The 15,963-nt window shown below is 39.6% G+C and overlaps 1 protein-coding gene across 1 annotated transcript in view; it reads left to right on the top strand.

The window, feature by feature from the left end:
* The first annotated feature begins 4,590 nt into the window (after positions 1 to 4,590).
* Positions 4,591 to 15,963, top strand: part of LOC130570785 (formin-binding protein 1) — a 54,904-nt gene continuing 43,531 nt past the window's right edge. The window contains exon 1 of the mRNA XM_057361243.1: positions 4,591 to 4,809. Within this exon, the coding sequence (XP_057217226.1) occupies positions 4,786 to 4,809 (24 nt within the window). The 5' untranslated portion in view covers positions 4,591 to 4,785. The remainder of the gene's footprint in view (positions 4,810 to 15,963) is intronic.

A 15,963-nucleotide genomic window follows, 5' to 3' on the forward strand; every position in this document is an offset into this window, starting at 1 on the left:
CTCAGAATTGCACCCTTGAGCAAGGCAACTAATCTCAAATTGTCATTCTCTGTTAAGTGCATTAGCATAACGTGGACTGTTTGACCTTTGACTCATTTAGTTCATATACGCTCTTGTTTTTAAAATGGCTCTGGTGACATTGGAATAAATTATGCAGCCATAGCAACCATGTGTCTATTGTATGCATCCCATCCAGTTTGTGTTAGAAATAAGCAGAAATGTCTCATTTCCATTTTAAAAGATGATAAATGCACACCTGTGAATGCACATTCTGTATTCATGAGTTGATTCAGTACATTGAATTAAGGACAATAAACTTGACTGTTTGCATTTATATGTTGAGGTTAGCCGCCGATGCTTTTACCCAAAAAGTAAAAGAAGGTGAAGTAAAACTACGTCACATGTTGGGTAAGTGATGCTGCCGTTCTGTCTAATTCCTATCTTACATCTTGAGATGATGAAGACTAATGAACTGTTCATGAGCGGCGGGTTCTATGATGGGTCGTGTGACTCACACATAAATGTCAAGTGTTCGTGTGAACGCTTAAATGTGTCAAGGAACCCGATGACAAGTTCTCGCACTGTCAACTTAATTCAATCACATCTGTTAGTGTAGGTAGTAAATAAATCCCAGAACCAGATGACAAACATCCTTTTCTCGTAATTGTTTCAAAAGTTTGGATGAAGGATGCCGTTTAAGTCAATGAAGTATGCATGTTGTGTTTGTGCGTGTGTTGGGTTTGTGTGTCAATACTTGTGGTGAATCTTAAAGCAAATGATCATTAGTTTATATTGTTGTTAATCTCTCTCGACCCTCATTTATGTCTAAGTAAAGCAGTCATTTCCCGTCTATTACAAATCTTTCAACTTCTCGGCTTGCATATTAAATACTCATGTACTGTCATTCTCTTCATTCGGCACAGGTGTTTCTGTAGCATCCAGTTTAATTTGATTTAGTCTCGTATCCTGACATAATGTGCTTTGTGGGGCACTTATAAATTTGTCTTTCAAAGCTGCTATGTGGAATTTTATAAACAGGAAGGCTGTATCGTTACTTTGTATAAGAAATGTTGGGTAACCGTATCTTCAAAATGGTTTTGATGGAGCGTTGTTTTACTTGTTTATACTGCCCTCTGCTGCATGAAATGACGCTTTGTTCTATGATAATATCGAGGCCGATTTCTGCTCTGAGCATCTGTGTGAAGTACATACTATTATAAACGACACAACAAATTAAAGGCTTGTTTATCATTGTTACATTAAATAGCCTCTTGTGGTCATGAAAAGTCTTTTCAATTATGGGCTGGAAAATAAATGGATTTTTTTATATTGAACATAATGTTTTCTAGTTATGTTCAGTTCAAAAATATCCTTTTTCAAATGTATCTTTATGGGTGCAATTTCTGTAAAATGACTTGGATGACCCTTTTTGCACAAGACAAAAACAACAACATTAGAACCCACTGGGTGAAATATGACCATTCACTATAATGTAATCTATCTTTAAAAGAGCCCTTTTCACTATATGGAACTCTGTCTTCAAAAGAGCCTTTTTAGGGGTACACACGGCACCCTACACGTAAAATAAATGCTTTATTTACTTGTATTTACTCTAGTAAATTGTAGTTAAATTCCTAAATACTATGCTGTTTTTGAACATGACCTATATTAAATTGCAGTATAAGCCAGAGTTCATCAATTCACCACTATAATCAATACTACAGAATACTGTAGTATACATTAAGAAATTATGAATTGCTGTAATAAACTACAGTATATTACAAGTTAATACAGTATACACTCACCTAAAGGATTATTAGGAACACCTGTTCAATTTCTCATTAATGCAATTATCTAATCAACCAATCACATGGCAGTTGCTTCAATGCATTTAGGGGTGTGGTCCTGGTCAAGACAATCTCCTGAACTCCAAACTGAATGTCAGAATGGGAAAGAAAGGTGATTTAAGCAATTTTGAGCGTGGCATGGTTGTTGGTGCCAGACGGGCCGGTCTGAGTATTTCACAATCTGCTCAGTTACTGGGATTTTCACGCACAACCATTTCTAGGGTTTACAAAGAATGGTGTGAAAAGGGAAAAACATCCAGTATGCGGCAGTCCTGTGGGCGAAAATGCCTTGTTGATGCTAGAGGTCAGAGGAGAATGTGCCGACTGATTCAAGCTGATAGAAGAGCAACTTTGACTGAAATAACCACTCGTTACAACCGAGGTATGCAGCAAAGCATTTGTGAAGCCACAACACGCACAACCTTGAGGCAGATGGGCTACAACAGCAGAAGACCCCACCGGGTACCACTCATCTCCACTACAAATAGGAAAAAGAGGCTACAATTTGCACGAGCTCACCAAAATTGGACAGTTGAAGACTGGAAAAATGTTGCCTGGTCTGATGAGTCTCGATTTCTGTTGAGACATTCAAATGGTAGAGTCAGAATTTGGCGTAAACAGAATGAGAACATGGATCCATCATGCCTTGTTACCACTGTGCAGGCTGGTGGTGGTGGTGTAATGGTGTGGGGGATGTTTTCTTGGCACACTTTAGGCCCCTTAGTGCCAATTGGGCATCGTTTAAATGCCACGGCCTACCTGAGCATTGTTTCTGACCATGTCCATCCCTTTATGACCACCATGTACCCATCCTCTAATGGCTACTTCCAGCAGGATAATGCACCATGTCACAAAGCTCGAATCATTTCAAATTGGTTTCTTGAACATGACAATGAGTTCACTGTACTAGAATGGCCCCCACAGTCACCAGATCTCAACCCGATAGAACATCTTTGGGATGTGGTGGAACGGGAGCTTCGTGCCCTGGATGTGCATCCCACAAATCTCCATCAACTGCAAGATGCTATCCTATCAATATGGGCCAACATTTCTAAAGAATGCTTTCAGCACCTTGTTGAATCAATGCCACGTAGAATTAAGGCAGTTCTGAAGGCGAAAGGGGGTCAAACACCGTATTAGTATGGTGTTCCTAATAATCCTTTAGGTGAGTGTATAAGGTAAATACCATAGTATTTGTTCACGTGGACTTCAGACACGTTGTGCTTCACAATATCCACCGGGTGGCGCATGAAACAACATTATGACACACGGTAACTTGGCCAGATCAAACTGTTGCTCTTGTCCACTTTATTCGACTTGAATTGATCTTTAAAGTATGCTTATACTTTTGACATAAAAGGAACCTTGTTCTCTGATAGTTTCTAAAAGTGTCTGATCTGGCCCTGGCATGAAAGGGGACCTCAAAGATCCTGAAGTAATTGACCCTTCGCTAAGCCCCGCCCTCCTTAGTTACTGTTGCTACGCCTGTCAAGCTTTCGTGCCTGGCAAGTCTATTAAAGTATGTATGAACCGGTGTCAGACATTCCCAAGGAGATAATTAGTCATTTTTGGATTAGTTTAGTGCACAACACTGAAGTCCGAAAGAACTTCCGGTTTCACTTTTTAACACTATAAAATACAACCAGAATACTTTTGTATAAGCATAAAAATGTATAGCCTAAACACAACAGAGCATCAATTTAACAATAGCCCTACCTCACATGGAAAACAGCAGCCATCCAGAGCATAGTTATAGAAAAATACATGATCCATTGTCTCAGAATTGCTCCATGAGGTATTTATATAATTGTGATAAGTGTAAATTGTGAAATAGTAAAACTGTGAAAAAGTCAATTCTATTTGATTGAAATCTGAAATAACGCCAAATATTCTTCCCATTTTTATTCTGGATTGCGCATTGTAACACAAGCTTTTGTCCACGAGATGGCGCCGCAGCTTTAATTTGACTGTTGGCACATCAGGTCGAGTTGTCACAATCCATTCAAGACCAAATTTGGCCTACATTCGACATTAAGAGCAAAGGTACATTTATTTCCCATTTCAGAACTTGTAAATCTCCCATATTTAGAAACGAATGGAGAGTTATCCCATCATTTTAGCCTGCCTACTTAATAACTAGACGCAATCTTAAAAGTATTGCCATGACACGGATAAATTGCTAATTGAAATAATATAGGCTGCTACATATTTCCCTTCAATAGCTTAATATATAGATGTTATATTTTTCTAAAATAAATAAACACAAGTTGTATGCAGAATGTAGAGTTATTAATGAGTGAATTCTGGTAAATAATTTGAATTCTCAAAGTGTCCCGCCTGAGTTTATCTTCAAATTATTTTAACACCGAAACCAAGACCCGTAATACAAAAGTTTTGTTAAATAAGATCTCTAATTGTTTGTGAACAGTCCAGCCAGCTGTCCAGCGAGAGCATTATCATCGATTATATTTTCCAGATCCAGTGCTTGCGCGCTCCCGCCAGTGCAGCTGTCACCGGGGCAGTGAGGCGCGTGCCCGAGCTCTGCGTCTGTCCAAACGAGGGCGCGCGCATATGTGTGCGCTTATATGAACATTATGTCTCTGTGGTTTGATGTATGCCATTCTGAGGAAACCAGCGTGTAAATTGTAGCTTTTAAGGCGGTTTTTCACTCTCTCTCTCTCTCTCTCTCTCTCTCTCTCACACACACACACACACACACCCATATATCAGGAAGAGAGAGAGACACACACACACACACACACACACACACACACACACACACACACACAGGCAGTACGCAAGAGCCCCGGGAGAACACACACCCACCCCCACGCAAACACAGAAGCACAGAACCGAGAGTCAGTCTCCGTTCCGCTGCCGTGGTCTGGAGTCCAAACGCGTCCGTGCGCACGAGTCGTGGATTATTACGCGGGGAACCATGAGCTGGGGAACCGACCTATGGGTGAGTTTCTGTCGCGATAACGGAACCGTGGACTTCTTGCGATCGCCAGTGCATAATATAGCTTTAATTAACGCGTCATCTAATAAATAGCTTTATGTTTTTGTGTACTATATCTAATACTAATAGATAGCCATATATTTGCATGATATATGAACTGCGTAATGTGCAGTTAGGATTAATTTATGCATTTGTTGTGCATTGCATGCATAGGCGATTTTACCTAAGCTATATCATAATAGTATAGCAATATTTTGTAGCCCGTACACGTGAAAGGTGTAGAACGAAAGTTTCAGTGATGTTTATGTGAATGTTTGCGATGTGACATTGTTGCAGATGTTCAGGGTTGGTTGTGTTTGTTACATGTTGGGTAGAACCCATCTTGGCCCCACGGTAGAGCTTCAACCTGCTGCTTGCCTTCAGGCTGGTCTCTCTCAGTTACTCTGGTGTCTTTGCGTGTACCTCTGTGTATTTTTTGTCTGCGTTTTGGTGATCAGAGGAATGTCAAACACGCTGCCCGTCTTGTGTGCCGTGTGGCATCATGCAATTTTTTGCACGAGAATGCAGCATTTGTAACAAATCCTGATGAGATACAAGGTTATATCTGAAGCATTTCAGGGCCCGATGTGAATTCTTGAACTGTCAAAACGTGATGCTGAGCCGTAGGGCTATGATATATAAAGTGTGTATTATATGGAGCTTTTCTCCTTTGCAGTGGTTTAGCGTTTTTTTTATTGGTACACAAATACATTTTAATTGAATTGTAAGGATTTAGAAGGACACGATAGAGATGATTGTTGCGAGACTCCAGGTTTCAGATCAGGCCAAAAAGCCCCCTGATGCTGGGGGTCTGATTGATCGCCAACTGAATCCTCACAGTGTTGGTATTGATTTGGTTTTATAGACTTCATGACAGTAGCTCAGTGAACTGACCCGTGCCGTTGCCGGGAAATCAGATTTTTACATTCAAGACAACTTTGTAACAATGTATACTTATTTAGAACCTAAATGAACAAACCGGCTTCATGACTCTAAAACGAGTGTGGGTTCATTCCAAAAGGTTATTAGAAGTTACAGAAATATGGACAACGTGTTCTATAGCCTCATTTTATTTTAGAGTTCGCATTTTTGACTTTGGTGGTCGAACCGTTAAATGCTGGAAACGTTGCCGTGGTTTATTATCTGACTAAAGCTTGACTCTCACACCCACAAAGCGCGCACACACACACACACACACACACACACACACACGTATACACAAGCACACGGGAGCCAAGATACCAAGGAGGCCAATATCATGCGTCACAAACATAAGCTGCCGTCTGCCGTGTTGAGGATGCCTGAACCAACATACACACAACATGTAAACATGTGACACATTCTCTTAATCAGACAAACTCCCTAACTTGAATCTCTCTTTCTGTGTTTCCTTTCAAAATACTTTTTGTGTTTAGAAAACAAAAACTATTTGATGACCTGTAAACGGTGCATAAATCTAAAACCAGAAATGTCCTTCATGCTTTACAGGAAGTGAGATTTGACTGTGTGTGAAGTTACTGTGCCTATTGTTGTGAATGAGAAACTAGCATACTGCTATATCCATCTACCATATAGTATACTGTGCACAGTATGGATGGGATACATACATTAGCCAATTGCATTGTCGATAAATGCACACGGCTCAGAGTATTGTATCCCACAATGCAATGCACTCAGCTTGACTTTCCATTTTTAATGTGATGACATTTTCATGCATTTGGCGTTAGCTGAGAGCCTCACGGTATGAATGTATTAGAAGTAATATCAATACTATTCCTTACTCATAAAACTAGTATGCAGTATACAGTGTGCAGTGTTGTTGAGAACTTTCTCTTTTCTGCTTTTATAAATACACGCATCGAATGAGATTTTATCATTTGAACAACTTGCGGTTTCCTTATGTAAACTTTTGGAAGATCTCTTCAGCAGGTGAATTTTTATTTCCTCATACGTCCTCCCTCATTTATCGCATTCTTTGCTTCTCTTTCTTCTCTCTCTTTTGTCTTTATGACTCCTGCAGGGCTTCAGCTACACAGGCTCTTTCTGGGAGAATCAGATCAAATGATTCATCCCTGCTGATTCACTCCCGATCATTCAATCCCTTCTGTGATTCAGAGTTTCATCCCTGCTGATTCACGGGTGTTGACTCGCTGGATCAGCAGGCAATCGATTCTTACCGGAGAACAGTGAAAGAGTAGCAGAAATGCTATTGGTCGACCAGTTACAAAAGCTGCAATGCCATTGGCTACCTTAAAGAAGATGCAGAAATGTTATTCGCCTTCTCCTGTTCATTTAAAGAGTTGCATTTACAGTACATTCATGCGTTTGGTAGATGCTCTTTTTTTAAAGGGGTCGTATGACACGGCTAAAACGAATAATTGTTTGTTTTAGATGTAATGCAATGTGTATACACGATTTAAGGTTCAAAAACGCTGTATTTTCCACATACCGTGCATGTTTGTATCTCCTATTTGCTCCGCCTCTCTGAAACGTGCAGATTTTTACAAAGCTCAAGGCTCTGAAAAGCGAGGTGTGCTATGATTGGCCAGTTAACCAGTGCGTGGTGATTGGTCGAACATTGCAAGCCTGTGACAGAAATGTAACGCCTCTTACCATATTCGGAACATCAGGTTCCAAAGCAATTGGACTGACAGGAACGCCCACCTTACTTGCATTTGGGCGGTCTCAGTCAAATCATACCACAAACTGACGTAGATTTGTGGGGGTGTGGCTACACGAGGCGTTTCAGGCAGGTCTGGGTGAGCATTCGCTTTTGGATAGAATGCATCTTTTGTTCCCACACTTTCATTTTTGCAGTTTTACGTGTCTAATACATGCATGAGCAACTTATAACACACCAAAGACACAGAAAAACACCTATTCGCGCCATATGACCCCTTTAAAGCGAAAGCGACTTCCAGTGCATTTTGCTGCAAATGCAGTGCTCTACCACAGAACTTACTGTGTTTGTCTATCAGTGTTGCATGTCTATTTTTTCATGCTCAAGTGCGGTGTGACAAAACTAGTTCAGCGGTGACCACAAAGCACACAAATACATGCCATTTATTTGTCTGTGCACCACAAAGTATATTTATATAGTGCTTCACAGTTCCGGTTTTAGTTTTTATTTAAGATAACTGATTCAAACTTTATCTATCTATCTATCTATCTATCTATCTATCTATCTATCTATCTATCTATCTATCTATCTATCTATCTATCTATCTATCTATCCATGCATCCATCCCCCTCTCTCTCTCTCGCCCTTGAGTGCCCTGTTGCAGTGGCTTTATAATGAAGAAAGGTTCTACTGTATCTCCATCCTACTTTATAATCCCTGTGGGTGTTGTGTGTGTGTATGTGTGGACATGTTTTTATATCCCGGTGGGGACCTAAACACATGGGGACTCATGTCACCGTAGGGACCAAAATTGAGGTCCTCATGGGCACAAAAGCTTATAAATTGTACAGAACGATACTTTTTGAAAATCTAAAAATGCAACAAGTTTTCTATGATCTTTAGGTTTAGGGGTAGGGTTAGGGGATAAAATATACAGTTTGTACAGTATACAACTCATTACGCCTATGGACTGTCCCCACGGAGATAGTAAACTAGACGTGTGTGTGTGTGTGTGTGATATATGGTTAGTCCGCAATCTCTTCAGTGCATGGAGAATGATTAGCGTGTGGTTAAATCCTGTGAGGGGCTTGTCATGTGAGGAGAGACAGGCATGTTAAAAGGACAGATAGCTATGTTGATTGTAAGGACGCCGTGTGTGTGTGTGTGTGTGTGTGTGTAGTGGGAAGGTGAGCGCTGGTGCAGTCATGTTTTACCAGTGATGTCATACCTTTCGTCCTGCTGCCTGCAACTAATTACACACTGTCCGTTCTCGTTCCCGTCTGAACGCTGATGGGAGTGAGACGAAATCCTCCCGAGGACATGAATTTTCACGGATAGCATCATGTGAGATTAATTGAGGGTTGTGATTGCAAGGTCTTAGATGTGTTAAAGACATGAGCCGTGTGTTATGTTACGTGTCTTATTACACAGCTCATTTGAATGCTTGATTCTGATTGGCCAGTCGCGACATTCCAAGGGTTGTTATTTTCAAATAACAACGTCTCAAAACGAATAACACCCTGTAACCCGGATGCTGCAAATCATTTTGAGAGGGGCAGTTTAATATTACACAAAAATCAATTATAAATATGTCTTTAATAACATATATGACATTATATTTACAAACGATGAAACCAATTTGCCTGTTTGTGATGTTTGAACGTCATTTCTTACTTTAAAAAGGAAACTAAACGGCTTTTCCTCGCGGAAGGTCTGCATTCGTTAAAAATGAGCTAATGAAATATTTCAATTTCATGTCCAGTTTTTTTCTGATGTGGCATGTAGCCGTGTAATAAGCAGGATAATGTACAAGCAGCCGGCTGTTATCGCGAAATAAGGCCCTTCAGTGTGATACAAGACCTTACATAAACGACACATGTTACAGTGACCCACAAAGCTCTTAAGTGACACTTAGAAGTGAAGGAATGATATTGCATTAGAAAACGTTATATATAGTGTCATCTACAAGCAAATGATACTAAATCCTTCTTTCATCTAGTTTAACTATTTTGAGTCGTTGCCGTTTCTCAAGACATTTGTTGAAAAGGTGATTTTTATAGGATGTATGAAGTCGGTTCACCTCAAGATCACCTCAAAGTCCACAAGACTCCACATATGTAGTTCATTACATTTACTGCGGACATGTTCCAGGAATATATGACCAGAAAATGTCTGCATCCTTTTGTCTTCATTTCAAAAGAGTGTATGTGTTGTGTTTTAGTTTAACAAAAGATTTTCGTGAGTAAAGCAGCGCGATCTGTAATGGTTTGTTTGTTATTGTGTTATTTATCTTTTTGAAAGATTGCTTTTAAATTTGGGATGTTTAATACAATAAATCGATACATTATAACTGTCCGGATATAGGAATCACTGTATACTGTATAAGGGTTTTTCCTGGCTCAAAATGAGGCGGAGGTGGTGCCATCCTGATCTTGTACACACACACACGTAGGCCTACCGTACCTTTAAGTGGCTTAACCAAAGTGACTTTGACATATTCAAAGTTCTAATAAAATTAGATGAAAATGACTATTTTAAGTTATATAAAACATTACTTTTATTCAACCAAACAGACTTTTTTTAATCACATAAAGCTTTTTCATAATTTCAACTAACTTTTCAGCCCACAATAGGCAACTGAATTAACCAGTCTTTCTAAATGAGCAAAGCTCATTCACATCCAGCATTCTCTGTGGTTCACTTTAAATGATTCAAGGATCTCTTATATTCGCTAGTGACTGAAAAGTTCAATAGTTTAAATGAATCGGTTCAAATGAGTCATTCGTGTGCGAGTCGTTCTGAGCGCAATGTGCGTTCATACTGGCGAACTCGCTCTGTACAGTATACGCTGATTCAACGATCCAACTGCACAGCTGAAGACATTACAATGATGTACGTCATGATAATTTAATAAATTTCAAGAAATGAAACGTACGTGGATGCAAAACAAACAGCCGTCAAACACAGCTAGCTCTTGTTCTGCAACTCTTTAGCGCCTCAGTGTGCTGATAACAAAACAGCGCCTCCACTGTGGCGTAAAGCAGCAACTGCAGTTACAAATGACAGTGTTAAATGCAAGCAGCATTTCTTGTGAAGACACCCAACATAATTTTGGCGAGAGTCTGAGGCGGCACAACATTTGACGGAGGCGGCACGACATCTGACGGAGGCGGCCGCCTCCAATTTCTCTATGCAGGAAAAACCCTGGTCTATGTGAGGCCCCATTACTCCATATTCACACGTTTAGTTTGCTTTCTATATAGAGGGTTTTCACGACACGTCATCAATCCGGAAGTCGGCATACTGGCAGTACTGAATGTAAACAATGGCACTGAACCAAACGGAGCTCGCAAGTTTCGATGATTATTGCTGCTGAAAATGGTCAATTATTGTCTTGTTTTGGGCTGTACTAATCGGTCGGACCGGGGAAAAACATCTGGAGTACTACCTATAAATAGGTACCTACCACCTATTAACTTTAGTTTGTCAAAATATCGCGCCCTTTCCTGCTTACCAAGTCCTTCTCTATATGATTTAGCAGCTTCCACACGTTTTTTCTGTGGTTTAGACATAATAAATTAGTAGAACGACGTCTTATGTAGTACATTAACCGTGCAACCCATGCTGTTGTTTAGATCCGAGTATCTCCAATATGGCCACGCATTCGGGTAACTGACCAAACCTTGACGTAGGTGCAAACCCTAGACATAGACCATAGACATCTATTGTTTTTATCTACAGCTAATTAGAATGACTTGACACATTTAAGATGATTGACTTCATATTACTTGATACATTTGTTGATCATTTCTGAAGATTTGTCTTTAAAGGGACAGTTCACCCAAAAATTTTAATTCTGTCATCATTTACTCACCCTCTTGTCATTTTGAACCTGTATGACATTTTTCTGCAGAACACAAAAGAAGACGTTTTGAAGGATGTTGGTAACCAAACAACGACTTCTATTAGATATACACGAAACCACTGCAAGTAAATGGATCGAATTTTCATTTTTGGGTGATCTGTGCCTTTAAAGGATGGTTGAATAGATACGCACATACAGATTTGCTCTGCACAGTGTCATTACACTGTGGTGAGCTGTCGCGGAAGGAAGTGGCATGGCAGGAAGTGAGGTTGCACATCCTCATATGAGGTACCATCATGTATGAAGTTGTGCCTCAGCTGTTCTCGGTGAAGTGGTAAGAGGCCCTGACTGACTCACTGTCTTTCGCAACACAGGAACAATAACTGCAAAACTCAACTGCAAAGCTTAATGACTGTTTTCAGCGCAGTAAATGTGAGTTATGTGTAGATCTTTGGCACCAATTGATGACATCATCTCCTGAGTAAGTACAGTGGCACTTTCTGATGACATCAGCCACGAGGAATGCTAAGGTGCTCTGTTATTTAGGTCTGTTTCACGATTATTTCTGTGCAAGATGGTCTAGACGGTGCCCCTGCCCCATTGTATCTTTTTACATCATTCTCGTTCTCTCTGATCATTTGCTATGATAATATGTTTGTTTTTCACATATTATCAGAATTATTGATGGTAAATTGGAAATAATGTTAAAGGTGAGAAAAAAGGAAGCATCTCCTATATCTGGTTTTAAGGCACAAAATAGAAAGCTTGAGTACATGTAAACCCACTGGTTATTTAAAGCGTTTATGTTTCTTTGGCTCATTAAGTTCTATTTTAAGCGTTTTGCTGTTTTTTTAGTGTTGGGTTTTTAGGGTTTATGATACCCAGAAATACTGCTTTCATTTTCAGACAAAGCTCTTGAGTATTAAAACAAGTGCTTTGTGGCTTTCTAGAGGAAGGCCTGTGTGTGTGGAAGCTCACAAATGCGTCTATTCACAGATGAAGTCAAATGTGGCAAAACATGTGATTGTTTCAGGGAGGGAAACAAAGAGAGAGAGAGAGAGAAGCGCATTTCATAACTGCAGCACATTTTAGAGTCAAGATGCGATACGCCGCGTTTCAGATCTCACTGATTCCATGTGAGAGGGCTAGGCCTGAGTTCATTTTACAGTATTTGTATGTATAGAAAAACAAATCAATCTTTATTGTTTTCCTGTCGTAAATTTAGTTAAATAACAGGATGACACGTTATCTAGACATCCTAGATTCATAACAGCTGTTGTGTTTTCAGGGGTTTTTAGCATTTTGTTATGCTGTTAGCAAGATGTTCCCGGTGGTTGACAAGCCGCTTGATTTGCAACGTCAGTGAAGGATGAGCAAAGTGTCAAAGTGTGATACTCAAGGTCAGAGGTCCTCTGAAGTGCCAAACCGAAAACAAGATGAATGTCTTGTGTATTCAATTCTGAATTCAGTAATTTGCCCTGTACAAAACCCTGAGGAACTTCTTTACACACCTAAACCAGTATTGTATAAACAGTCATCAAAGATCATATATGAGCATTCTGACGACAATAATGTTACAAAGGTAACATTAAGAATGTTACCTTTGTAACATTCGTTGTACCTTAAAGGGACAGTTCACCCAAAATTAAAACATTTTGTCACTATTTACTCACCCTCAAGTTAATCCAAAGCTGTATAATATTCGTTGTTCTGTTGAACACAAAAGAAGATATTTTGAAGAATACGGGGAAACTAATCAGGTCTGGGGCACTATTGACTACCATAGTAATTTTTCCCCTACTATGAAAGTCTATAGTGTCCCAGAAATGTTCGGATACAAATTATTTTCTAAACATCGTTTTTTGGGGGTTCAGCGGAACAACAAAATTTACAGAGGGGTAAGTAAATGATGACAGAATTTTCATTTTTTGGGTGAACTGTCCCCTTTAACATGCAAAACCTGTTTACATTTGTCTAAAAATGTCCCTGGTTTTTTTTGTAAATTCAGCTAGTTTATTCAAATTATTTCATATCCTCATGGATAGTTTAGTATAAATTATTTTTCATCTTTTTCATCTGTATTAATTTTGACACCCATCATGACCTTAAAAGCATAGCACGCAAATCTAAGTTTGTTTTGGTATTTTGGTGGTGACTTGCCATAGACTTCTATTGTTTTTATACAGACCTGGTATTTTCTATCCCCAAACCTTAACAGAAACATTTTTACATTTCCAAATTTGCAATATTTATTTAGTATGTTTAATAAAGAGTTTCCTTCTTGGGGACGGCTAGCTGGTCCCCACAATTTTGGTGGATCTCAGGTACTAATGTACGTAACAAACATAAATCTCTGTTCTGCTCTGAAACGGGAAACAAAACAATGAAACCCATTAATGGCATAAGCTGTAACCTTTACATTAACCATTGAGAATTTCACTTCTATGTGTGTGTGATTGTATTCGTGTGTCAAGCTCTGTATTGTTGGAATATGACAAGGTGAATTCTCACACACACAACTCTCACAGTCACTGGCCAACATTTCTACACACATCAGACGGTCTCAGCTGTCCTGCTCGGGCGTGGCTACTGTAACGGAAGCCGTTAACGGTACACGGTTGAACTTGTCAGGGAGTCATGGACGTTATTAAAGGGGAACCGCTGTTAAAGGTCCAGCAGTTGAGGGTAAGACCACATCCGATTGCAGTCTTCTGAGATCAATGAGATCAATATTTAGCTGATCAGATGGTCTGTAATCAGAATGTGTTTTTTTATTGTAAGTGGATAAGACAAAAACTGTTCCCCGATTGATATTCAGACTTTATGCTTGAAGTTATAAGTACGTGTTTGTTGTGGTGGTGTTTAAGACGGAAAGTAATAAAGCCCAGAGAAAAAGTTTTATTGCTCGGAGGTTGATCTTTCATGCAGGAGAATTGATGGAGTTCTAGTATCAGATGATTCTCCTAAAATTGCTTTGGAGAATGCAAATACACAAATGAGACGATTGTTTAAATACATGAAGAATATGGATGAGTGAATGAATGTGAATTGTATAGATGGAATAATCTGGATTATTTGGAGTTCGAGTGTGTGTTTTTGGATGTTGGTTATAGGGTTTATCTAGCAACTGTGTAGGTACATTGACCAGGCAGACACACATAATGCAACGTAAAACTTAGAGAAAGTGAGAAAGATGTGGCGAAATGGTCTGGTAATGAAATTGTAGCCACATACCGTTTTTGTGAGACAGCTACCAGACTAATAAAACACACGCACACACACACACACACTTGCATGTGGAGGTTAAATTTGTCCCGTATGCTGGACGTTTGAATCATCTGGATGTTTAGTTTCCGCCGAGCCGAGGCGATTGTTTCTCAAGCCGAAAGATAAAAAGATTCCATGCGGCTTCGGTACGACCTGCAAATAGACTGTAAGACTGGGTCGGGTCTTCCCCTTCCATAAAAACACACACACCCGAGCCCAACCCAGACTACTGGCCTCTGGAATGACGAGCAAATGTACACACACACACACACGCCGGCCTCCTGCTGGGGTCGTTTTTTGCCCTGTAACTGGAGCCAATGTGTTTCCTGCTGTGTGTGTTAATGTGTGCGTGTCGCAGAATGACGAGAGAAGTTTGCTCGCTCAATCTAGAGCTGTAAGGGTGTGTTTCTGGGGGTGCAGAAGCTCATTTGGATAGCATAGGAGGAAATTTACAGCTCAAAAGCGTGAAATAACCAGACGTTTCCCATAATGCATTGCAAAGTTGTGCTAGAAGAGTAAGCGAGAGTAAGGGGTCATGGGGGACCAGAGAAAGGTTTTATTGCTCAGATGTTGCTCTTTTATAGCTCCGGAGATTCGATGGTGTTTTTTGTTGTTTCATTTATGGATCAACCTAGTCTCAGATGCTTCTCCAAAAAATTATTAGGAGCAATAAAAATAGAAACAAATGAAGCAGTGGTTCAAATCCATGAAGAGTATGGAGGTGTAAAATGAACGTAGATTGTAGAATAATCTGGATTTGGGTAAAATTGATGAGAAATGTTTCGAGTGAGATGTTCAATAATATTGAGTTTCGATTGCAGACTTGACAAATCTCTTCTGAAACTCTAATGACAGATACATTTGTGAGATTTCTGCCCCTTTTTCTCAGAAGGAATATCAGGAGACTCAAGCAAAAGTTTCCATTTGCTCTCCATTTAATATCATTGAGAGAGTACAAAAAGGACAGAATGTTTATTTTGGGGACTTTAAGTGTAAATGCAATCTCATTCTATGTTTAACCTTTTGAATATGGTCAATCTTTTACTGTTTTCAGCTGTTTCTGTTTTGTTTCGCTTATTTATTTTTATTCATAGTCATTCTCGACTTGTTTGTCCGACTTGTTTGTTTATGGGACAAATGTTTCATTTTTTAACGTTTAACTTCCTCTAACATCTCTGTGTGTTTTTGTGTTTCAGAGCACTGATAATGTCTGTTTGCACTGGCACCTCTTGAATGTGTGTATTCTGTGTTCAAATTAGAGATGAGACAAATGACCGTCTTTTACGTCCGAGTAGTGCAAGCCTGTAATGAAACCTCGACAGTTCGACTCCCATAAAGAACATTTACTCAAGCATGTGTCAGTATG

This window comes from Triplophysa rosa, linkage group LG19 (assembly GCF_024868665.1).
Source record: "Triplophysa rosa linkage group LG19, Trosa_1v2, whole genome shotgun sequence".
Classification (NCBI taxonomy): Eukaryota; Metazoa; Chordata; class Actinopteri; order Cypriniformes; family Nemacheilidae; genus Triplophysa; species Triplophysa rosa.